Source organism: Ptychodera flava, chromosome 2 (genome assembly GCF_041260155.1).
Source record: "Ptychodera flava strain L36383 chromosome 2, AS_Pfla_20210202, whole genome shotgun sequence".
Classification (NCBI taxonomy): Eukaryota; Metazoa; Hemichordata; class Enteropneusta; family Ptychoderidae; genus Ptychodera; species Ptychodera flava.
In genome coordinates this window covers 46,359,457-46,386,459 of record NC_091929.1, presented here as the reverse complement: position 1 = coordinate 46,386,459, position 27,003 = coordinate 46,359,457, and the positions used below count along the sequence as shown (strand labels likewise).

Sequence of the window (27,003 nt, the reverse complement as noted above, 5' to 3'; positions counted from 1 at the left end):
GGGGAGTTCTGGTCAGAGAATACAAAACCCAGACTTATTTTAATGTTTTGAGTTGCCATGGTAACTATTGTGGGATTGAAAATGTTACTTTTTCCCTAATTTCTATTAAAGAGCTATTGATTGATGAAAAAATTGATAATAAGGGTTTTTCTTGTTGGCACACCAAAGAAATCACACTCATTTTAATGTGAGATATTTCCATGGCAACCATTCAGGAGTAAAAATTACCAGTTTTTCAAAGATTTCATCTAAAATCCAGGAATCAACAGAATGTGTTATATCAAAGGGATATTTTGGGTTAGAAAGACCAAATATCCAGTGTAAAAATCCAGTAATCAACAGAAATATTATACCAAAGGATTATTTCGGGTTAGAAAGACAAAATATGATATCCATTTTTACTGCCCTGTGTTTCCATAGTAACCTATTTGCGTTTTAAAATTTCATTTTTTTTCCTAAGTCCATTAAAAGTAATCCCAGTTACTATGCAAATGCTCTCCTAAGTGTATTTATAACAGCATGAACTCCATGTTCATTTTTGTTTTATGTTGCCATAGTAACCATTTCGGTAACCACAGTTTTTAATTTAAAACCATCGACTCTCGAGAGGGTCTATGTTAAATCATAATTCACTGTTTTTTATTTATTTTATGGATTTCTAAGTAGCAACTTTTAACATTTGTTCTATAATAATGATAATAATAATTGTAATTTCTTTGCCTTCATTCTAGAAAGAATAATAAAGATAATGTATATTGGGGCCATTTTGGTCAAAATTATGTTTTCCGTTAATTTTAGTGTGTTAGAATTAATTTTATATTGACCAGAAATGATTTTCAAGCATTTTTAATTGTGTTTCATGCAGTCATTCCAAATAACTGTTATATAGTATTTACTAACTTACTAACTATTGGTAGGAAACTTTTAACTATAACAATGTCTTGAAAAATTTCAACTTTCCATCAAACAACAGCAGAACTTGCAATTGCTTGTCATCCCCCTTTTGCTATAAACCACTTGGTCACATAATAACTGGTGACCTGACCATCATTACCAACAGGTAACTTCGGCAACTCTTTCAATATGGCCCAAAATATCGAGAGCCACAAAATATTAATTGGAAATTTAATTTCAGAATTATCATGGATGCCGCCGAAAAATATGCAAGACAGTGGGCTGCAGTTGAGGAAGTTGATGTGGAATGCCTCTCTGACTGGCTGAGCAAAGTCAGAGATAAATTAAAATCACGTATTTCACATTTCCGTTCTCACAGTAAAGATGTAAATACTTCCTCAGTATTAGATGACCCATCGGTCAAAGCATGCCTCGATGCTTTACACAACGAATATGTTGTAGTTCCTGCAGACAAAGCTTCAAACAACATCATCTTTGTCTGTAGGAATTATTATATCCAGTGTATAATAGATGAATTAAACCTTCATTCAGATAAGAGTAATACCACCTACGCTCTTTCCTCCCTCACTGATGAAGACATTTTTTCAAACCATTCATCTGTGCTCAATGAATTTGGCATTCCTTTGAAAGAGAAGGACAAAACACTGCCTATGTTGTATTGGATACCTAAACTGCACAAGTACCCTTACAAACAACGTTTTATTGCAGGATTAAGCAATTGCACTACCAAACATCTGTCACAATTATTGACTATAATTTTAACAACCATCAAAAATGGTCTTTTTCGATATTGTGACAAAGTGTATGAAACAAGTGGATTGAATCAAATGTGGATACTAAAAAATTCGAAGGAATTGTTGCTTGATTTAAAAGTCAAGAAAAACAAGTTCAGCTCAATCCGAACATTTGACTTTTCCACTTTATACACCACAATTCCCCACGATAAACTTAAAACAAGGCTGTCATCTCTTGTGAAACAAGCTTTCCTGCATAAAAATGGCAGTAGAAGGTACCAATACATTACCATCAAACATAGGACAGGTTATTTCAGTAACAACATGGATGCCAAGCACAAATACACAGATGAAGAAATTATTAAAATGCTTAATTTCTTAATCGACAACATATTTGTTAAGTTTGGCGGTATGACATTTCAACAATCTATCGGCATACCAATGGGTACAAATTGTGCACCCCTTCTTGTAGACTTATTTCTGTATTCATATGAAGCAGAGTTCCTACAGTCTCTCTACAAAGCAGGGTCTAAAAAACTTGCAAGGCGTTTTAACAACACGCACAGATATATCGATGATCTGATTAGTCTAGACAATCCAGACATATCAAATTACTTACATCATATTAACCCTGATGAGTTGGATATCAAAGAAACAACAGAGAGTAGGAACTCTGCTTCATATCTTGATCTGTTCCTACAAGTGGGTACTAATGGGCTACACACTAAGCTGTATGACAAAAGGGATGATTTCGATTTTGAAATCATAAATTATCCCCACTTGTCAAATGATATTCCTTCCATCTGCACCTGCTTATGGTGTGTATGTGTCTCAACTTCTCAGATATTGTAGGGCTTGTGATTCCTACACTGATTTCAACTGAGACACAGCTCATTGGCATCAAAATTACTGAGACAAGGATACACAACAAAAAGACTCGTTAGGACTTTCAAAAAGTTCTACGGTCGATATGACGACATTGTGGCCAAATATGACACCTCGATTGGTCACTCAAATGATTACAGTGATTCATATCCTGTATCTTTTCATGCAATATTTAGACAATTTTAGGACCAATCCTGACGGGTGTAGCATGCTAGCAGAGTACGCTTACCCATTCCGGACACCTGGTACCACCACTAATTATCAGTGGTTCAGGATGGTCCTACTTAAATTTGTAAATCACAATTGTCCCATGGACCTGGTAATATATTACCTTGAATGGAAATGATTATTGGACCAGTTTAATGTCATATTATTATGCATTTATAGATTTAAGTTTATGCCTTCAAATTAATTTTATGTGCTGAAATTAATTCTACTAGTATCCGAACCCAATCCTCCTTATCACCCAATGTACCATTATATTTATCACAGGCAGTAACAGTAGCGCACAGTTTGTTTGGGTTTTTTTGGGTTTTTTTTCATATAATTCACTGGTACTTATTTATTTTATGGATTTGTAATTAACGACGTATAATAATGTTCATTTTATAATAATTTATTTTGATTTCTTTGCCTCATTCCAGGAAGAATAATGAAGACAAATTTTATATTTCTAATTGTTTAACTAAAGTGAAACTATGGCCATGTAGGGGTGCATTATTTTTTGTGTGACCTGGCGTGACCCCATAAACTCTATGATTCTGATTAGCTAGATCTCACCTTTCCATGGTAGCAATGGCTAAATTTGAACATGATGCCTGTATACCTTTAAAAAATTTTTAAAACCCAGCAGGCCAAGACAGGGGAATATTACGAGTTAAATGTTTCATGTTTAATATTGCCCAGGGCTCGAAATTAACTTTTTTTCCCTGGTAGTCCACTTGGGCAACCATATTCTGAAGTTGGTAGCCCGGTGACACTGGCTGGTAGCCCATGCATATTTTAGATCAGGGGTATCTTTTTTCGTTAACCAGACAAGAAAGGGCTATTTTACAAGGTTCTGCCCATGAAGTGAATTTTCTAGTCTTTTGATGTGTATACTTGCACACCTTTAATGCCCAAGGAAAGAGGTGTAATGGACGACAGTGGGACTCAAAAGTTTTGTGACCTATAAACAACGCGTTTCACTCTCACAGTTGTATGCAAATTTTAAAAGTCGCCATGACAACATGACAACAATATGGCCTTTTCAGCACTGAGACATACTGTAGCAGGGCTAAAAATAGACCATGGCCCTTCTGTTGGGAGGAGGCATAATTTCCGTGTCATTTAGATTGATACATTATTATCAAAATGCAACGAGAATGCGTTTTTATTGGCCATCGTTTCTTGTGCCTGTCATTCAAGTACGTCAGATCAGATATGGAAACTTTGTTGCAAAGTTCCACCGCACGGCCGGTCGTCTCCAGAACAAAGTCATACTATGGCAAATTTCTATGCCCAGCTGGGTTTGACTGCATTTATCTAGCTCGTCCTAAAGTGACGGACACATCTTTCAACTTTCTGCTTGGTGAAAAACGCATTCATTGGATCGCCAAAGGCCTGTGGACTGGCTTATTTTTGCACAAGTGCTACATGGACATTGGAAAAAGTTGTTAAATACTCACTGTTTCAGTGAATCCGCCATGATGAGAGTAATCAAAGTTCAAATCAAAAAATGTTGCAGAGCTCTAATACAAATGTCTCTAACGTCATTGTTATACAAGAGTTAGCATTCCAAAGTCTGCCACCCTGATTTTTTTCGAAGTTTGGAGAAGGCCGGAATTTCCATCTGAATAATTGGACAACGTGAAACGCAAAATTCCGTCGCATATTATCTTGCAATATGTACAGTAGAAATACCGTTGCTCTAGGTACGTATAAGCTTATACTCCACACAATGGCCACAAGTGGCGTGAACTTTCTGAAAGGATTTCCTAACATCCTACATGTTACCTTAGGGACTCACTTGTGATGTCCTGAAAAGTATTCTCTGCAGTAGTTCCAGTTTCTGCAACATGCAAAGCTCAACGACAAGATTATAGCACGAGACGTAGTGTACGGACTACACATTCACGCGCAGGTAAACTCAATTGCGCATGCTCATATTGACAGACTACACTGGCAAATGAGTGCGCATGCGTGAAGGTATATATGCAGCAAATACACTGGCATAGACTCTCAACAGTCGCTATGCCTTGTTTTGAGCGCGCCCACGACTGCCATGATGGGCTGCATTCGAACACCTCTTTTTCAGAATTCCAACAGCTTAAATGAACTGTTATTAGATTTCTATATAATACTTATAGCCCCTAAACTTATAATAATAATAATAATAATAATAATAATAATAATAATAATATCAATGATGAATAAGAATAAATACCGAATATGTAAATAAATGTATTAAAGTGGCACTCACACTTGGTAACATTTTTAAGCACACGTTTTTAATGCCAACGGTCGATATTTGATTAGGCGACAGCGCGCGGATCGCGGTATATCGATAAAAACATGTCTTCAAAAAAGTAAAAGTTTGAATTCCGGTGGCCCACCTAAATTCAGCTTCCGAACATCGAACGTTCGGCACTGGGGCCTTTGTCAACTAAGCTATAGAGTACGAGTCTACGCTGACACTGCTGTACACTACAGTACCACTGGCGTCGGTGATCGGTCATGGCCTGTGGAGAAAGCTGAGTCTTACTGACTTGGCGTATAAACGAAAAACAATTTTTGCTGATTTGACCAGAATTGGCAAAGGTGACTAGCACAGCTACGTGCGGTTGATACATAGCGGCCGCCGCGTGATATGCATAGACGCATGCCACGCGCGCATACCACGCGCGCGGCATTAACGTTCTGTGTGGCCGACTACAAAATGTTGTCATTTGGCGGCTAATACTTGACATGTAAAAACTGATGTTTATGTGATATTGGTTAAAAATATAATACAACCGATTTAGAATAATGAAAACGACAACAATAAGGAGAAGTTTTTAAAAACTTACCTGAGGTAAGGCATAATGCTGTATATAAAGTCTTTGCAGTGGGAAGTAAATTATTGCGTCGTTCGAACTTATTGTAGACTCCCTAGAATATCGTCAATCAGCACAACAACAAACCTTCGGGGGATTTCGAGTAAAAATAAGAACGATCGTAAAACTTCGGGATTTGAAAAATACGCTCGGGAAATGACATGTTTTTATCGATATCTCGCGATCCGCGCACAGTCGCCAAGTCAAATATCGACCGTGGCATAAAAAAATGTGTTTTAAAACTGTTACAAAGTGGGAGTGCATCTTCCTGAGCTGTCGACTTTTGATATTATATATTGAATTTTTGTTTGATGTTATGAGTTATATTGTTCTGCTTATTAACATATACTAAATTATCAGTTGTCTTTGCATTATTCTTATCCTATGGTATATGTAGGATGTCTTCCTAATCAAAGATGATTCAGCATATTTCCATAAGGATAGAAGATCATTATCTTATGACATCAAATGAAAATAATGTTAAAAGACTGATTGGTCAGAATCTAAAGATGTTTAGTTTTTTCTTTTCTTCATCGTCTGAACTATGATATTTTGAAAGAATTATTTTGAATAATTGCTAGGTTTGGTTACCAAGATCATGATCTTTATACTCATATTATATATATATATATATATATATATATATATATATATATATATATATATATATATATATATATATATAGATGTGTGTGTGTGTGTGTGTGTGTGTGTGTGTGTGTGTGTGTGTGTGTGTGTGTGTGTGTGTTATTTTGTTTCTTTGTCTGTTCACATTTATTTGATTTTCCTTATTTATATTGATTTTTCATTATTTTGATCAGTGCAAACACTGACGAATGTAAATATTTCGAAAAAAGATATCTGTATATTTGGTTATATTGAAAAATTAAAAGAAGAAATAATTTTATATACAGTTTTGCAGATTGTTTTAAGAAAACCAAATGATTTTTTATGAATGTTTGAGATAAGTATTTTCCAGCATATGAAAATTATTGAAATGTTTGTATTTTATTGTTGCATTTTCACGATAAAAATTCTTAAAAAATACTTTAATTAATGAATGACTCTTGTTTTTTTTGGTCTTTCTATTTTATATTTGAATTTATCAGGCATATTGTTTACATATATTCTCTCATCTTCACTACTAAAAGATAAAATTAGCAAAAATATTTAAAAGTATTAAAATTTTGTCTTAAAGAGAGATCTCTCGTTTGGCTTTGCATTGATAAATAGTTATTTCTCCAAATGGCTGTGTTAGGGCGCTCAGATGTACAAAGTGCCATATTGGATTTGTTGGAGTAGGTGTTTGTTGTTTCTTTCGTCCTTAGTTGCTACAGCAAAACACAGGTGCACAAAGATGGTATCTGACTGAGTGTCTAACAGTGCATATACTAAGATTTCTCTACTCGGGTCTTAACTATTGGAAACCCACACTAGGACAATCATTGATGAAATTTCCCTCCATGTGGTCGAGTTACTCCATAACAATCAGCCTTTTTCATTTCCGTGGAGGCTTCCTTCGCCTGATCTTTCGCTGCTGACTGCTCGGTGCTAATAGCTTCACATGATGAGTTTACCGTCCTAGGTAAAGCTATCTTGTCATCACTATGCATACTTGTGGGGTGTTTTTACTTACACTTCTTGCAAGTGCTACGAGAATTACAATTCCTGGATAAATAGCCAAAACAATATCCATCTTTCTTAACAAACTCCTGTCTATCCGACATAGGTTTTGATGCGAAAGTGGTGCATTCCTCTATGGCATGCCCACTCTTTTTACAGAAAACACGCGACTTGTTTTCTGCCGTTGGTTTTGTTGAAGTTGATAAGGTGTGTGCTCCAGTTTTGCGCCACCTAGTAGAACTGCTCGAAGTTTTCTCGTGCTCTTTATCAAATTTTGGCCTGTAATGAACCAATCGAAGTCAATGGGTAACAGGCGATATCTGCATCTTCTTGCATAAATGCTACAAAACTCTCAAATGGAAGATATGCATTTGTACATTTCTTTACTTTTGCAACGATACGGCTCCATCAGTTAAAGAGCCAGTCTGGTAATTTCTGAAGCATTTTCTGTTCTCACGAATATCGTTTAATATTGCTTTGTTTGGTTTGTATGACATAGAGATTTGACATTGTTTCAGGAAATCTGCGAACTGTCGTAGTGCTTTATATCTTTGCCAGAATTTTTTGGCCACTTTTCAATATTGTCGCCGAAAGCTTCAGTTACAGCAAACGAATTTCCGTATCTCTATTCGAGAATTGCACTGGCCTTTTCATAAGCATTTTCACTTCTCCGAAGGAAACATCCGACTACTGCCTTTCTGGCGGGGCCTCCCAGGGTTCTCTTTAGATGATGGATTCTTTCAAGTGGTGGGACCGCCCGTGATTCTACAAAGCTTGTAAACGACCATATCCGATCAGGATACTCGAGTAGGTCTCCCATGAATACTGATGGTTCTGGTGCAGCAAGCCGACTCAGTGACAGAGAAGCTGCTAAAGATTCTGTTAGCACTCTGAGTGACTCTTGACTTCGGAAGGGCATTGTTTGTTTTTTGTTGCTGGCGTTATATAATTTGGCAATGTGGGTTTGCTTATAACTGGTGGCTTGGAAGTTTTATGAATAAATGTTCATGTCTTATTTTCAATGTGTTTGTGTTAGTAACTGGTGGTAATGACGATGCCGGTTCTGTTTTACGATGGTTGTTGGTAACTGATATGCAGTTTGTGGCATCACTGGTGTCGACGTGACGCGCCATATACTATTTGCTATTGACTGCTCTTCGATTAGTTCTTCCCTCTCGCAGGCAGCAATTTTGGCTTTCTCTATGTGAAGTTCGCTTTCCAGCTTTTTTTTATTTTCTAATCCCTTTTCTTGCGCTGTATTTCTGTTTCTGCATCAGTCTGGCGTTTTCTTTTATCAGCTTGTAACTGTTGGATTTCTTCCTTTCGATTGGTTTCTTCTATCTTTGCCTCTTTTCTCCCTAAAGGGCGGTTGCTTTGATTGCAGCATTTCTGAGCATTGTTGTTGTGTTGGACTGGATTTTGTGCGACCTGAAACATGAGATCAACTCGAGACCATGCTCTGCGTATCGAATCTATTAATTAGCCGTCGCGCATGCAAGATGACTCTGTCTACACCAGAGTTACATTGATCTGCAGCTTGTACTATGTCGGCTGCGGGGGTGTCAGACAAAGCACGGATATTATCATAAAGTTCAAAAATAAGTGCGCGTTCGAGCTCTATCTCATTTATCTTTACCCGAATATTTTCTGCTGACTCATCCTGAACATTTTCAGGATTTGTTATGTGAGCAGAAAGCGATCATATGTGTGCCAAAACATTTTTCTTATATCTTTTAGTTTTTTTCTTTGTCCTTTTCAGTTAATTTAGGTAATCGATCAGACCTTCTAAGTGTTTGTTCATTCTCAGATTGATCTTTGTCATCATGCTCTGGTTCAGTTTCATGAACTTCTGTAACTACTTCATTCTGATTTGTTTCATCAGACTCACCTTTGTCACAACAACAATTGTTCTAAGAATGTAGGGATTAAAACATGAGTTTCTATGAGACTCTCAGTCCTACACAAAGACTAATGATGACATCCACAATAATGCACAGACGCCCTTCAAAAGCTGATCACTGTAATCAGGAATGACTTAATTTTTATGTATGTACATCAATGGTATAACGGCAATAAACTGTTCAGATAAGAATGTCAATCATGAAAATGGTGTCTCTATCAATGATCAAATAATACGAGTCATAAACACAACTGGTATTATGATAAAATTGTCACTGTTTCAGTTCTTGTTACTTCGAACGGCTGAACAGCTGTCCCTGCTTGACCTAGATAATGTTCAGTCTTACTTCAGATGAAAGAATTAAGATGCATTTATTGTAAATTCGAGTGTCGCTGTACACAACAAATAACACTGCAGTCGTCTCTCCTTGAAGGATAGAACGGCATCACAGTGGCGAGGTTACAGAGTACAGTGTAGGTGAAATCCTAGATGGCGCCCTCTGGTGGCATGTCTTCGTTCTTGTACACGATGACAGGCTTGATCGATGAACTTAAAATAATGACTCACGTGACCTTGGGATTCCGTTTCGTCAGGTTTTGTTTCCACTTCAGGTCGACTTTTTACTGTGACCGCCAAAGCCCCTCGAACAAATAAGTCTTGGAGACGAGTTTGATGTATACTGATCTTCCGTTTATTTGCCAATACGGCATTGCACTATGGTATCAAAAGTCTTTACAGATTCTTATAACTGTAGACCGACGTCCACTCGTTAGACTACACAAGACGTAGCTTGAAAGTCGATCGTTGTCATAAGATCAAGTTTTACCATAAGAACGGACCATAAAGATCGTAGTCAAAAGACGGTAATGGGAAGACCTTAAAAACTGTAATACAAATACGAAAATACAACTTGTCATAATCGAGAATACAAGTACAATAAGATTGGATCAATATCGAACATGGAAACGTCTAATAGACGAGAAAACACAAGTTCAAAATTGTAGAAAAATTCAGCTGGCTGTCACTGTCGGATCTGATGACAGCATGGATGACTATTACTTTGAATGATCGGTGATTTAACATAAAGTTTCAGCAAAGTTTACATGAAAAGTAAACAACTGAAAATCTGTCTTAGATATCTATGAATACAGAAAATATATTTACCTCACTGGCGACCTGTAAGGCCTTGGGATCAGGAAACGTTTCAATAATATATCACGACGTTTCGAAAGGTACGAAGTGAGATTCGATGTGTCACCTCTCTGTCCCATAGTGAAATGCGTAGGTATATGATGTCTAACATAGTGAAATCCTTTTTACTGTGAATCGAGTGACAAGATGTCCTAAACTATTTCTCACAAAATATTCAATGTGTCACAACATCAATCTGTATGAGAAAGCGACAATCTACAACACTGGAACTCATTAATAATTGGGACTAATTGCCCTGAGCAACAATACAAAAACAAAGGAGGTTAATTCTATTTACACGTTCATTCGCTTGTGCTCTACGTCCTCAACGTAACTATAGTAAATTATTTTCTTTTCGCATGGCAGCAGCCACAAATACCTTAAGTATACAATTACGTATACAAAGAAAATGCAAAACTACAGTGTATACTTGGTGTGCAAAGATCTGCATTACATATAGTCATTGTCTGCATAGATATACACTACGCATATCCACGTATTATATTGAAATGTACCGTATACAAAGACATATACGTTACGTTGCAATTAATATAATGTTCCATATACGTCAATAAAATTAAATATACTGAACGATTATAAATCATTTTTTCAGGTGACAGTAACTTGCTATTTTTATACAGCATGCTAAAACACACAATTTTCAGTTTGTAAAGGTATAGCTTGAGAAAAATAATAAAAATTGATTTATATCCCAGACTCGATATCTCTATGCATACACAGTAAACATACATTGTATCTGTTAGGAGGCTGAATACTTGACAGTTAAACTTAAATCGAGTAAAACGTAATACGAGAACATAGTGTACTGACATATTCATGTACATAAAATAAAACTGACATCCAATAAATGTACAAGATTCATATGTTTATTGTATCGATATGCTGAATGCAGAATGCTCCAACATAGTAAAATGTAAAACCAATGATCGGAGTTCATACAAACAACAAAAATACTGAAAAGTATTTGAATTTTATATTTGACATATAGCTTACTAGAGACTTGAGGCAGCAAATACTATATTCTAAAGTGCTTGTTTATTCGTTATACATTTTGGCACAGTACATAGGCTGATGATTAACCAGGCGTGAGCTAGAGACTCTGACAAGTATACATGTAGGCCTATACAGACTTACCTTCCCTCATGGAGAGGAATTTCAGCTCATGAATAATAATGTTAGAACCATTAAATTCTTATTTGGATGTAAACAGGAAGTCTACATCAATAGTATGGCGAAATAATTCGGAAAATGAGCAACATTTTAAATAAATTAATGTATTTTCAATGTTACTTGCACAAGAAAAGTATATAAAATAAACTGCAGTATATGTTGTGGTGCAGCACCTTTGGCGAACAACTGTCTTTTACCATATGGATTAAAATGTAAACATGCATTTCTGAAAAAATTGTAAGTCAGGTCACTAGAGCTCTTCAGTACATCATTCATGAACTTTACAAAAGACGTACGACCGAACTCTACATCCTAGACAACGCGTTGTCATTTTATTTTTACTGCCCTTTATACTCAATTTTAAATTGATGCTCTTGCAGTATCAAACTGTAACACAACAACCTAGAATTTTTACTGCATAGTTTATCTAACCAGACCAACGGATTTTGATGTGTTTTAACTGCAAATTCCTTCCCGTAAAGGTAAGGATCCGCGCTTTTCACAGCCAAATATTTCCCATTGCTTTTCTTTCTTTGGCTTGTGAATTTCCCTCCCTCGAAAAGAATTTTCGGCGTATACAGTAAGCCGAATGTTTCTTTCCTCTGTCATCATACTGAGAGAAAACTGCACAGATTCCTCAATCAGATGTGACACACAGTAACTGGACGCCCGATTATATATTATCTAAGTATTTTGGGTTTTTTCGATGTATATTATCGTACCATGTATAAATTGTTGCAGCAAGTAAACTACGTAAACATTGTTATGTAGGTCATTTTCACACACTCATCATGACCTGAGTTCAATTAGTCTAGAACATTCTCAAGGTCACTGCCCTTAATGACCTCACAACCTTGAATTCAATTAGTCATGTTTGGAATGTTCTGGAAAGTTGATTAGTTGTGTAAGAGAGATAATTTTAGAACAGTAATTAGCATGTCAATAAAAGTTCTAGACTGTTCTTATATGCTCTTATGTAAGCGCATGTGTATAAAAGGGACGTGCACAGCTTCCAGTCAGACTTTTGGGATCGTGTCTCTTGTGTGTTACTACATGTGTTTGGAAACCCAGCAGTAGTCATTCTCAAGACTTTTCAAGACCTTCACTGCCAACGCTGGATTTATACTGTGACTTTGTGCAGCTTCAAGCCTGCAAGCCGAAGGACTGTTCATTCATCCGACTGACTGTCACAACTCTGAGACTGGAGCTTTGCCGTCCCAGCTGAGATAAGTAGTCTGTACACTTTAAAGCTTGTATTCTATCCCTAACTTAGCAATTAGTTTTATTTTCGTAATAAATTTTGTTTAAACGGAAACTGCTGAGTTCACCCTTTTGTTCGTTTTCTCTGCACATAACAAAATTGGGGGCTTGTCCGGGATACGAATATTTTGAGCCGTTTGACAACATTTTGCCAGCCTTTTCAAAACTACTGTATACTGTGAACTCAGCGAAATTTAATCATGGCGGAATTTAAAACAGAGGAAATGGATGACCTTGATCAGGACACATTTGATTCCCTAAGAAAAGACGACCTCATAGCACTAGCCAATTTCCTTAAGGTAGAAGTCAAAAGATCTATGCGCAAGAGGGAAATACAGTACCGTATTGCCAAACATCTAGTTGATTTAGGCCAATTTGAGGAATCCACCCTGAAAGATTATGAGCCCGAGTCTACCTCTGAACTCAGAAAATTAGAATTAGAAATGCAGACAAATTTGGAGATTAAGAAACTAGAATTAAAAATGAAAGAAAAAGAAATACAAATGCAGTTAGAAATGGAAGAAAGACAGAGAGAAAAGGAGAGAGAATTGGAAGAACATCGACTACAGTTAGAAATGAGACGTTTAGAGCTTGGACAGTCAGGAAAATTCTTCCCTTCAGACAAGTTTGACATCACTAAGCATTTCAGGTTAGTTCCCCCTTTCCAAGAAAAGGATGTTGATAAATATTTCCTTCATTTTGAGAAAATTGCTCAGAGTCTGAATTGGCCTAAGGAGTCCTGGTCTATGCTTTTGCAGAGTGCTTTGGTGGGTAAAGCCAGAGAAATTTACATTCAGTTGTCAGTAGAGCAGGCTTCAGATTATGATTCTGTGAAGGAATTAATGCTCAAGGGCTATGAGTTGGTGCCTGAAGCTTACCGTCAGAAATTTAGGGATTGTGAGAAGGTGAAGGATCAAACTTATGTTGAATTCGCTCGAACAAAAGAACAATTGTTTGATCGTTGGTGTTCTTCTGAAAAGGTCAGTCAGAATTATGACAAATTACGACAACTTGTTTTGATTGAGGAATTTAAAAGGTGCATCCGGAGTGACATCAAGACGTTTATCAATGAACAAAAGGCAGATACATTGGAGGTTGCTGTACGTTGGCCGATGATTATTCATTGACCCACAAATCGTCCTTTCTCAGGAAACCATCCCAGTCCTTTCATACAGAAACAATGCAGGGAAATTTAACTCCTCCTTTTCATCCAAGAATTTTTCAAAGGACAGTAGGAAATCAAATGACAAAAGTTCACAAAGTTCAGGTAGTACTCCCACATCATCAGATCCCAAGTCTCAATCTCCTTCTGACAAACAGTTTGGTACACTTTCTTGTAATTATTGTAAGAAAGACGGCCATTTAATGTCAGATTGTTTCAAATTGAAAAGAAAACGTGAAGGTCAAAGTGGTCAAAGTGGATCTAAGCCCACCGGCTTTATTTCTTCATCAACTCAATTAGAGTCTAATAATGTGTGCAACACATTTTTGAGGTTAAACTCTCCGGCAACGTTCCAACGGATGATCAACGACGTCATATCCGGGCTAGACAGATGTGCAGCTTACGTTGACGACGTCGTCCTGTATAGTGACACCTGGGAGGAACACATCAAGCTCATGCGGAAGTTCTTTGAGAGACTGAGTAAAGCAATGTTGACTGTCAACCTTGCAAAATCTGAGTTTGGTTGGGCAAGGGTGACTTACCTCGGACATACTGTAGGACAGGGTGAGGTAAACCTGTTGATACCAAAGTCAGTGCCATTTCAAGTTTTCCCATACCAAACTGCAAACGACAACTGATGCGCTTTCTCGGTATGGCTGGTTACTACAGAAAATTCTCTCCAAATTTCTCCACAATTACTGAGCCTTTGACTAACTTACTTAAAAAGAAAGTAAAGTTTGTTTTGTCAGAGCAATGCCAACAGGCATTTGATACACTCAAAGCCATACTGCAAAGTGCCTCAGTGTTGTCTGCACCAGATTTCACTTTGCCATTCCAATTAGCTGTGGATGCTAGTGATACGGCTGCTGGTGCTGTTTTATTGCCAGAGGATAGTCATGGGATAGCTAATCCTGTTTGGTACTCTTCACGAAATTAAACAAATCCAAGAGAAATTAGTCTACTGTCGCAAAAGAGTATTTATCTTTGATATTAGCTTTACAGCATTTTGAAGTTTATGTTACTTCTTCAAATCAACCAATAGTGGTTTATATTGATCACAACCCTCTTGTTTTTCTGCAGAAATTTAAAGGCAAAAATCAGAGATTGCTAAGATGGAGTTTAATGTTACAGGAGTTTAATCTTGACATTAGACATATCAAAGGCAGAGACAATTTAATTGCAGACTGTCTCTCTCGTATTTAGAGCTTATTGTTGTTCACACTTTTAAGATTACATTTGTAAAAGACAGATTTTTCTTTGAAAAATTTTCTTTTTTGAAGAGGGGGTGTGTTATGTAGGTCATTTTCACACACTCATCATGACCTGAGTTTAATTAGTCTAGAACATTCTCAAGGTCACTGCCCTTAATGACCTCACAACCTTGAATTCAATTAGTCATGTTTGGAATGTTCTGGAAATTTAATTAGTTGTGTAAGAGAGATAATTTTAGAACAGTAATTAGCATGTCAATAAAAGTTCTAGACTGTTCTTATATGCTCTTATGTAAGCGCATGTGTATAAAAGGGACGTGCACAGCTTCCAGTCAGACTTTTGGGATCGTGTCTCTTGTGTGTTACTACATGTGTTTGGAAACCCAGCAGTAGTCATTCTCAAGACTTTTCAAGACCTTCACTGCCAACGCTGGATTTATACTGTGGACTTTGTGCAGCTTCAAGCCTGCAAGCCGAAGGACTGTTCATTCATCCGACTGACTGTTACAACTCTGAGACTGGAGCTTTGCCGTCCCAGCTGAGATAAGTAGTCTGTACACTTTAGAGCTTGTATTCTATCCCTACTTAGCAATTAGTTTTATTTTCGTAATAAAATTTGTTTAAACGGAAACTGCTGAGTTCACCCTTTTGTTCGTTTTCTCTGCACGTAACAAAATGTAGTGTACTTACCACTCTTGATATTCATAATCTGATAGAGGTCTTCGATTTGCAAGATGATGTTGATTTTGATAATCTCTCCAAACTGGCATTTCTCCCCTCCATCTATCAGCTGAAATAAGGCAGAAAATATATTTGAAGAAAGCATCTTAACTTTATATGCAACTGCATGACGAACCGACGTGACAAACTCTTCCTACACTAATCTGACAATTGATCATTTCCTAAAGAAGACGACGTTTATTTCATGAGACACTTTTGTTTGCATAATGGCGTTGACTATCATCATCTCGCCCACCATGATGAGATCAGATTAGCCTCCTGAACAAAAGACATAACAAAGAACGAATCTCTAGTTTGTACAAAACTAAATTGAAATATGTGATTTAAACAATTTTCTGTTTTTAGTGTAACACCATATACAGTGCCAAATATGATAAAATTTGAAGTCAGCATTAAAAGCTACAGTCCACTTTGCCTTGGTTCCCTTGTGAATACTTGTTAACTCTTAATATAAACATTGTATTTCTCCTTATTTTCTTTAAAAGTTATGAAAGGCATATCAGTTTGATATACGATATTTGAGATTCCACAGATAAAATATTGTTGCAATTACACAACTTGCATAAATGATTGCCTTTCAACATTCAGTTAAAGTCCTTAGGTTCCAATAAAAACACGAACGGGTGGGGTTAAGGAATTCTGGAGAAGGGATTTTGAAATTCTGAAGTAGTAGATGTTAGATTTGAAAGTTCTGCTCTTCGTATAAAAGGAGAGATGAACAGGTTTGTTTCCCAAGCGTTTTTTTTTATGTATAGATTTAATATCTTGAGATTCGATTGTTGGTGGGTTATTCAATGAAAATGAAAAACATGGTTATATTATCCACTCAGTGTAATTATAGTCAAAATTATATTTAAAAAATTTAAATAATTTGTAGCATTTCGTTCGAAAAAAATGTGTAAATGTTGGAATGCCATTGATTTTTCATAAGAAAGAAGAGTAGCTCCATAACGGGCTAGAAGATAAACTATTAACTATTTTTTTCAAAACGAGTACTGTGCACTGTATGAAATACACTCTAGTCAAAATACTTGACATACAGCCATATATACACGTTTACTTTTTATGTACATTTGTCAAATACGTTAAGTTTACAATAACGTATACTTATAAAATGCAAGACTACGGTGTACACTTGGTGTGCAAAGATCTGCATTACGTATACTCATGGTCTTCATAAATATACACTTCGCATATCAATGTTCCATATACAAAGACATACGTTACGTAGCAATGAATATTATGTTCCATAATACGTCAACATACGTAAATATACTGAACGAATATAAAGCATTTTGTCGAGTGACAGTTACTTGCTATTTTTTGTATAGCATGCTAAACCACAAAGTTTCAGTTTGTTAAAATATATCTTGAGAACAAAATAATTTTTGATAATTGATTTATATCCAAGACTCGATATCTTTTTTTCAACTCTATGAATACTCGGTATACATACATTAGATTTGTTTGGAGCCTAAATACTGACAGTTACTCTTGATGTAAAAAGTATTACAAGAACGCAGTTATATATACTTAACAAAACTAATTGTTTAGTGTAACAAAGTCGTTTTGTCGTCAACTCTAATGCATCATTTTGAAATGCTTTTAACTTAATCAGACAGCTAAGTATTAATAAGCTGCAGTTTTATACTATATTGACAAATCCATGTATATAAAATGCCACTAAAATCCGATAAATGTATAAGATTCATATGCTTATTGTATCGATATGCTGAATGCAGAATGCTCCAACATAATAAAATGTAAAAACCAATGATCAAAGTCCATACAAACAACAAAAATACTGAAAAGTATTTGAATTTTATATTTGATATATTGCTTAATAGAGACTTGAGGTAGCAAATACTAGATTCTAAAATGCTTGTTTATTCCGTTATACATTTTGGCTCACTACATGCCGATGATTAACCAGGCGTGAGCTAGGGACTCTGACTCTTGTGATTGCCAAAGCCTCATCGAATAAAGCAAGTCAGAGACGAGTTCTTGTATACTGATCTGATGTCAATTCGGGTTTATTACGATGACAGACACTGAGTTGCACATAGACGATTGTACCGTTTAAAGTGATGTCTACACGTTTCGAAGTGCCAGAAACGCAACAGATACGGGGCGAAAAGGCACGGAAATGTATATCAGACGAGAGGAGACATCGGACCTAGGCCGTTGAACTTGAAAACCGAGGCCACATGCATTTTCATTTGATTAAAAGCAATTGACGCTTCATCAGTTAAGAGTTTTTACCACTGAATTAAACAATTTTCATTGCTATGTCGCTGTTTTCATAAGATACTGACTGTTTGATCTTGGAAAGTTGAGTTGCTTTTACGTGCAGCCAACGCATGCTGGTATGGTGACAGACAGTTCACTATGCTATGCCTAGCTCTGCATGGCAGGGCTGTGTGTTACCGGCATTAAACGGCCTCCACCACAGCCCTGCAGACTGATATAGAAAAAAACCGCTGGTGGCTCCTCAGAAATACGGCAGGCAGTTCTCTACCGAAAACAGCTGAATTTGAATCCAAAACTTGCATCGATCTTCGTTTTCGAGCACATCCATCTCGCCTAGGTACACAATGTGCCCAGCCGCACTTGTAAACTTACGCAAAGCCTACTTTTCTCTCTGTATGCGAGGCAAGCATTCGTATCCGCCGCCATTGTTAATCTGATTCAACCCATGAGCACGATCGGGCGAAAACCTGCGTGAGTCTAAACCATATGGAAGGCGTATGACGTAACAGTGTAGCGCCACGTAAGGCGAGTATTTAGAGAAAATGAAAAGCAAAAAGCAACAAAAAACAAAGCGAAAGAAAGCTAGAATTACTAATAGCTGAACGCAATATGATAGTTGCGCAATGCAAAATAAAAAGTAAATAGATAAACAAACAAGAAATTCCAGTGAAACCCGTCCGAGCTGAGCGCTGACATCATAAGCGTGTCGCAATGCATTCTGGGTAACGAAGGTAAAATTTGTGTATAGCATGTTCTATGGTGGTAATACCAGAAATAGAGAAAGAAAGACAGAAAGACAGAAAGAAAGAAAGAGGGAAAGTGAGGCAAAAACTAACAGTTCCAGAGCTGGTCTCTGAAACTAATTAATAAATTCTGAGCGAAAATACACTGCAGGTAAAATTCAATTCATGACAAATACAACATGAAATGTATATTACCTTGCTGGCGACCTGTAAGGCCTTGAAATTAGGAACATTCCGATACGAGGAGAAAGTTTGACGAGTACAAAGTTTCTTTAGCTTTCTCTGTCCCGTAGTGGCAAAAGCGTAGTAATTCAGTACAAATAGCGAACTTGCTAAATGCATGGACGAAACGAAACGAAAGGAACGATACACGCCCTATGATTGGCTAGACGCTGCAATGTTCGTTCTTTTCGTATGCAATCCTTTGTTCTGATTGGCTGAACGAAAACGACGACAGAGTTTTCGTTCCTTTCGTTCACATTCTTTTTCTTGATTGGCTGAACGAAAGTGACGAAAGATTTGCATATTCATTTTGTCTGCATGGAAGGGCAAGCTGTTGTTAACCAAAATGCTGGCGCCTCGCTCTCATTATATATTCACCATGTAATTCCGCCCGTCTTTGAAATACAAGGAATAAAACTGAGCACAGATTGAAATACTTTCATGACACGAGTTGAATGGAGGTCAAGGTGAATGATCTCTGTTCAATCTGTGTTCACTGTTATTCAAAGACGGCATAGGGCATGTATCGTTCCTTTCGTTTCATTTCGTCCATGCATTTAGCAAGTTCGCTAATCTGAAGTAAACCACGTGTATAATTTTTGACACGGATTAAGTTACGAAGTACGACAATCTGTTTCTGAAAAATTCTTATTCAAGTTCAAGCATCAATCTCTGAGTAAAAATGAGAATCGGCACCATTTTACAAGTGGTATAGCCACAAACTGATGACGTCTAAATTGCCGTACACAAAACACAGACGCCCCGTAATTGCGGCACTGACTAACTAATAAGGTTAAAATAATAACAATTTGCACTTTCTTCAAATCACTGTCACAATTTCCGACTGCTTAGTTTTTGCATCGGGTGAAGCACAGTGGGGGCCAGGAATTGGGGTTAGCTGACCAAATTGTCGGAACTCCGCTCGCTTCGCTTGCTCCGTTCCGACAATTTGGTCAGCTAACCCCAATTTCTGGCCCCCACTGTGCTTCACCAGACACAAAATCAAGCAAATGAAGACCATCACAAACTTTTTAGGGTAAGAGTTAGTTAGTTCATGTGATCACGGCAATAATTTTGTCTCATTCTGGGTACAATATGTCCCCTCTCACTTTTTTTCATCAAATTTGTTGTCATGTACAAACTGACCCCGACGGCAATGGCCATGCATATTGACCCCTTTTCAATATAGCCGTTGCCAAAGACGGCACAGTTACATAACAGAATTCAGAGTTCATTCAAATGCAAATAATAATCAATATGACGGCCGAAAAATCATTTTATGTTTTCGTTTACATTACTTTTTCTACAGACCAAAAATCAAACTCTGTTATTGATTGGTTCAATTTCTGTCCACAAATTTGTTTCCTCTATCTTTGCGATCATGCCTCATAATAGACTTTTGACCCGGCTGTATTATGGAAATTTATGAATCCAGGGATGTAAAAAAACACCTATAATGAATTCAAGTTCCGGAAGTCCAAATACAGCTTGGGTCGACACAGTGACAGACATTTGGTGTTAGGAGTCATTGGTCGCGATATTTGTGCTTGCTTTTTAATTTCTGTTGATCGGCGTAATGCCAATGCTTTATTGATTTGTTCCTCCAGGTTCCACTATTATTCTGATGAATGGCAGGGGGCTTATTCTTCGTTGTCCAAGTCTCCTCAGTTCTCTCATTTCACCGCTAATCATTGTCTTCATTTTGTGGATCCTCAAACCTTCGCCCACACCAACACCTTTGAAGGCATGTGGATGCATGCCATGCGAACTTGGATTGGCTTCACACCTTCAGACTTATTTCAAACTTGTCTTTATAGACTATTATGAGTTCATGTGGCGGAGGCGTTTCGGCGATAAAGCTAAGGCGTGGATTTTACTTGTTCAACATATTTCAATTCTCTGTCCTTCAAGTTTACAGTCCCCTTCATCGATTCATTGCAACTCTGCACATAACACCATATTATGCCAAATGTTTTGAGACGGTCTAAAAACTAATATCACGCCTAAGTTTACAACTCAGGAGGCCACTGCCGCTGATGTGTGACACTGGGAATGCACAAACCAGACGAAGTTCGTGCTAGTGACAATATATGCACCCTAAATCATTATATTGGCAGCGAATTTCGTTTGCTTCTGTACTTAATTCACTTCGTCCATGGGTGGAATTTTTATGTTATTTCCGTGGCATATCAAACGAATTGTTGTTCACATTTTCATCTACAATACCGATGAAATATTGCGTTTAATACATGACGAGTGATTAACAACTCTTATATAACGTGTATCATGTAAAAAAGGGAACACAAACCTTTCGTATTGTAAAAAAGGCAGCAAATGACATATTCAATAACAAATGTCAAACACAAAGTTTTTAACATATAAAACATCTAAACAAGTGACAATTTTATACTTTAACTGTGCAAATACAACAAATAATATGAAAAATATTCAAACAATAACAAATCTGCACAACAAACACAACAATGCAAAGAAAAAATAAAGACAGGCAATAAAGAAATCAATGGAGAGGCATAATTCAATAAAAGAAGGAAAATGCGTAAAAGACTTTCAAATCATTACAAGTGAACATTATAAATTAATCAGTTCCTGCTTAGCATTATCATCCTAACGTTAATATGAAACATTGCATCCCTTTCTCGCAACTTGTTCTCGTGGAGTGCAGGTTATAGGTAGTGCTTCAGATGCTGGAGGTGCTGGGTTCGACCCCGGCAGCGTTTATTGTTGTTGTGTAAAAAAACGTAACTAAAAATAACATTTCTCTCCCTTGTCATTAATCAACCGTTGCTTCCACATAGGTATCAGGCTGGCTGAAGAAGACGTGGATAGAGTAATAGGATACTACAAAATGAGGGAATGAAGTGAAGATAGCAAAAACATGGGTCCCTTCTTTTCAATCATTTCCCCCTAAGTTTCCAAGCCCCCATTCCTAACTCTTACCCCCAAAATAATTTATCGCCCCTTTTAAAACGTAACCTTTGACCTCATTTCCATAAGTACGCACATCTTTGACGTCATCAGTTTGTGGCTATACCACTTGTAAAATGGTGCCCAAATATCTGACACATCGAAACCCATATAGAAAATAGAACTAATTTATGAGAGGCAGCTTTGTCCGCAAGGAAAAAGGGAAATGATGCTTGTCTGTGCAGCGCCCTCAACATGACTGCCCTGTTTGCTTTCTTTTTCATTCAAGGCAGGCACAATCCCCCTTGAAAATCATGTTGATTTTCCGACACACACTGACAAACTACGTGACAGTGAATTTTTTCAAACTTGACACAGCCAGAGATCTGTCTGGCTCCCACTCACTGTGAGTTAACTTACCTAAATTCATCCTGGTCAGCGTTCTCAATGAGTAAAACGAACTTATGTATGGGTCTTTCTGGAATTACCTCTTTGTTCAATCTCTTACCTTGTTTCGATAGGTGACGATCGACAATGAGAATTTTCACGCGACGGATCAAACTGTCATCATCACATAGAGTTTCAATCAGTCTTGCTAACTTCCACTGATTTCTGAAAGCATCATCCTCCCTAAGGAGCACTACAACTCCTACCTTAAGATTTCTTTTCGTGTCTTGCCACTTCTTTTTGGCTTGAAGGTTCAACAAATGTTCCTGCCGCCAACTTGACCAAAATACATTTACGAGATACTGAACTACGCGCCATCTCTTCTTGGCATACAAATCTTCTTTGACAAAATTCCCTTGAGATGGTTTGCCAAACTTGCCATTCTTTGAGTGTTGGCCTTTCCTTTGAACTTTCTACACTGAACGTATTTGTAGATTGATGATGCAACTGCAGAACTGCATCTTACTATCCAGAATCTAGTTGATCTTATATTGTTTACCGTCATGCCGCAACTCTGGTTGGCTGCTTGTCCATGACACCATTTGATAATCAGTGTTGTCACATGACTCCTACGAGGAAGGATGACAGGGATGCTTGACGTGGTCAGACATCGGAGATCTGTCAAGTCTCCCTCCAACTCTGAGTATCTGCTTGTCATCAAAATATGGGCTCAACGGGAGTAAATGACTATTCCTCTTCACTATCTTGGTCTCTTTGCCTTCTAGGGCAGGCTTCTTGAGAGCATGTATTTCTTCAACAAACGCTTCTTGTTGAGTCCATTTGGCTATTGCCATAGTTGCTTTCTGTTCAGCTTCTCCTGCGTAGCACTTTCTTGGTTTCTTTCTTGGTGATTAAATGATATTTATTGAAATAATGATGAAATCTAGAATTTTGAATTTTGGGGGCGATTTCCCCATTTTTGTCAAAAAATGTGTTTCTTTGGTTGACATGTTCTTAGGGATGATCCAATGTGATATATTCAAAGTATTATGAAATCTTCAATTGTGTATTTTGCAGCTTGTTTTAGTCACTTTATTCTGGCCACTGCATTGAGCTATCAAAGATTTCCACCTTCTTTATCAACATGTGTCAACAATAGTTATTCTCTACATAAACACAGCGGAGCTATATCGACCGCTAGGTCGCTTTTCTGTGGTTCACATTGCAATAATATGTTTTTGTGGTGGTTGGCAACATGTTAGTTCTGGTTGCTTATTGTGAGTGCCATTCGTGGCTGACCAGCATGGCATGATCACTGGGGCTCAAATGTTCTGCCCTACCAACTGTATTATTATACACCGCCATTCTTTAGGAGAATTAATTGCTTAAACCTTATTTACAGCTTTTGCGACTGGTGTCTTTCCTAATCTATATAGACACAGTGTTCGAAATTTGTGGAAAATCAACAAGTCATTGGGACTGGTAACTTCAAAAAAATTGGCTGTCCTGCCAAAAACTTGTCAGTCCTGATTTTTGTGATTCCTTTTATTTGCCTTAGTTTTTGTTATGTGCTGTTGACTAGCATGAATTTACGGGAAACAACATTGTCCTGCCATAACATTTGAATGGAAGCCCAGAGAAAAAATAGCAGACACAGTTTAAAAGAAGACTCCCCACACTAAACCAACCTTTCTGCCGGACTGGTAACTTTTTAGCTCCGCTGTCAGCGATGCGGAGCTTATCAAATAGGCTGATTTTCCATCGGCGTCCGTCGTAATCCGTAGTCCGTCAACAATTGCCTTCTCCTTTGAAACCGCAAGTCCGATCGCTTTGAAATTTTATATGCAGTTCACTTTTGGGTGACCTCACTTCAGTTTGTTCAAATCATGTTAAAATTTGCATATTTATATTTTGGGGGGGATTTTTCGGTGTTTTTGGTAAAAAAATCTTCTCAGAAACCGCTTGTCCGATTGCTTTGAAATTGACATGCAGTTTACATAGGGTGACTTCAGTTAGATTTGTTCAAATCGTGTTGAAATTTGCATATTTGTATTTTAAGGCAATTTTTGTCGTTTTTGGTAACCTTCTTCAAAACTACCAGTCAGATAGCTTTGGTATTTGGTACATAGGTCCCTAGGGATGAATTATTTCAAATTTGTTAAAATTATGCAGAAATATGCAAATTTGCACTTTTAAGGCAATTCTTGCCATTTTTGATCAAAAAATGTGTATTTCCAAAACTACACATCTGATAGCTTTGAAATTCGGTATATAGGTTCCTACAGGTGATCTGAATGATATTATTTGAAAAAATGATGAAATCTGTAATTTTGTGTTTTTGGGGCAATTTTTTCCATTTTTAGTCAAAAAATGTGTTACTCAAATTTTACTAGTCTGAAAGCTTTTAAATTCGATATGCAGGTTCTTACAGATGAACTAAATGTGATATTTGGAATTATGATGAAATCTACAATTTTCTAATTTTGGGGGCAATTTTTGCCATTTTTAGTCAAAATTTTTTTCTCAAATATCGCAAGTCGATAGCTTTGATATTTGGTATACAGGTTCCAAGGGATTATTTTAATAGATGATATATTGAAATTATGGTGAAATCTACAGTTGTTATTTTGGGGGGCAATTTTTGCCATTTTGGTCAGAAAATTTCATTCTCAAAAAACTACTCGTCAGATCGCTTTGGTTGACATGTTCTTAGGGATGATCCAATGTGATATATTCAAATTATGATAAAATCTTCAATTTTGTATTTTTGCAGCTATTTTAGCCACTTTTTTCTGGCCACTGAAATGAGCTATCAAAGATTTCCACCTTCTTCATCAACACGTGTCAAAAATAGTTATTCTCTACATAAACACAGCAGAGCTATATCGGCGTGAGGTCACTTGTGTATTTTACCAGTCCTACAGAAAAACAACCAGTCTTGTACTGCCGGACAGGCTTTATTTCTAACACTGAAAGACATCAATAACTTTAGGATTACATTGTCAGTACAGCATTGGTGTGCTAAGGCAATGACAGACAGAGAGACACTGGACATTGTTATGCTTCACCATAAGGTTAATTCAGAGGCCCATCAGCCTTGATGTACTTTTTCAGTTACATTATATATAGTGACTTTATTTTAGCATGTCTGTCACAGGAAGCAAGTTTGGTCTCAGTTGGATATTGCCCTAAAACAAACCTCATTTTGCTAAAAGCTCTCACAATTGGCTAAACATGTACAAATCTAAAGTTATCTAGGGAAATGTTTTATTGTTGTGTGTTCATAATAATTAATAAATGGTGTGGCATTTTACTATTTGGAAAAAACTTTCAACAGAACAAAGGTGATAATCCCTAGTTCTTATCCTCTGTGTGAAATAACCCTTTACCCAGTGAAATTTCCAAATATTAAACATATTTACCGATGACATATGTTCAAAATAAAAATCACTAGTTGGATGGTGATTTAATAAAAGTTCAGTCAAGGGTATTATATACAAACAACTGCTACTTATGGTTTTGCAGTAAAAGAAGAGGAAAGTATTAAAAATACATCCTGGTATCTTGATGAAATTGTAGCAGCAAGCAAAGGAAATAACATGCACGGTTTTTTCAAAATCAGAAGATAAAGATGACATTTTTTTTAAATTATTACCTCTACCCCCTTTGAGGTTACACTAGTGAATCCTTTCTCAGGTAAATTCAGTAAATTCTGTGGCCACAAAGCCAACAACCTGCCAACTGAGCATTGAGTTGTCTTTTGTAGTTTTAGCCCACATTTAGTATACCGGTACATACCAATGTGAGCTTATAGCATAAGGCGGCGCTGTATGTATGTATGTATGTCCGTCCACTGCAAAAACTTGAGAATCGCTGTACATTTCGGCTTGGTGTTTGGAGTGTTGATGCATCCAGGACTGTAGATGGGATTTTAAAGTATGTCAAGGGAATTTTAAAGTGGGACGAGGGCTTCTGTTCGTTTACGCTATTTACCCAGCGGCCCACGAACGATACCCGCTCTCCTCACTAGGTCTTCAACTGGCCCCACCTCAACATGGTGAGATGATGTTTCTTGGGGGGGGTGTCTCAACAAACCGGTTCTGGTGTATCATTTTATGGCTTTCCATTACTTTGTTGTACTTCATCAGAGTCAGACTCGACCCTGATTCAGAGCAACTTGTGCCTGACGCCTGGGAATCAAATTGGTTTGGGTGAATGCCTTGAAAAAAATATCCCTCACATTTTTCGCTGAAATCCATGACTAAGCGTGTGTCATGCTGTCTACTCATCAGTGTTTACTCCACAGTCCCTCTGTACTGTGGTTTCTGTGAGCAGTGTTTATGTAACTGGCTTTGTTTGTTGGGCTGCTTGTACAAGTCCCGCTAAGAACTGCCGACGTCATCTAATACTGGAGGACCATATGCAAATCTGACTGCCTGGCTTGGGTGCGAATTGCCCCCTGGTCCAAAGGTATGCAAAAAGTGGCAAACTTTGGTGCTCGCGCACATTTGTTGGAACTGACACAATAGACAATGCATAGAAACATTCCATAGTCGATATTTTGACGGAGAAAAATAGTATTTTGGTAA

The 27,003-nt window shown here is 37.2% G+C and overlaps 1 protein-coding gene across 1 annotated transcript in view; it reads right to left on the bottom strand.

Annotated features, from left to right (window-relative positions):
• Positions 1 to 8,467: 8,467 nt before the first annotated feature.
• Positions 8,468 to 27,003, bottom strand: part of LOC139150507 (uncharacterized) — a 119,569-nt gene continuing 101,033 nt past the window's right edge. Inside the window, exons 7-9 of the mRNA XM_070722929.1 lie at positions 15,837 to 15,936; positions 14,478 to 14,487; positions 8,468 to 8,659 (exon numbers count right to left, since the gene is read on the bottom strand). Of these exons, the coding sequence (XP_070579030.1) occupies positions 8,468 to 8,659; positions 14,478 to 14,487; positions 15,837 to 15,936 (302 nt within the window). The remainder of the gene's footprint in view (positions 8,660 to 14,477; positions 14,488 to 15,836; positions 15,937 to 27,003) is intronic.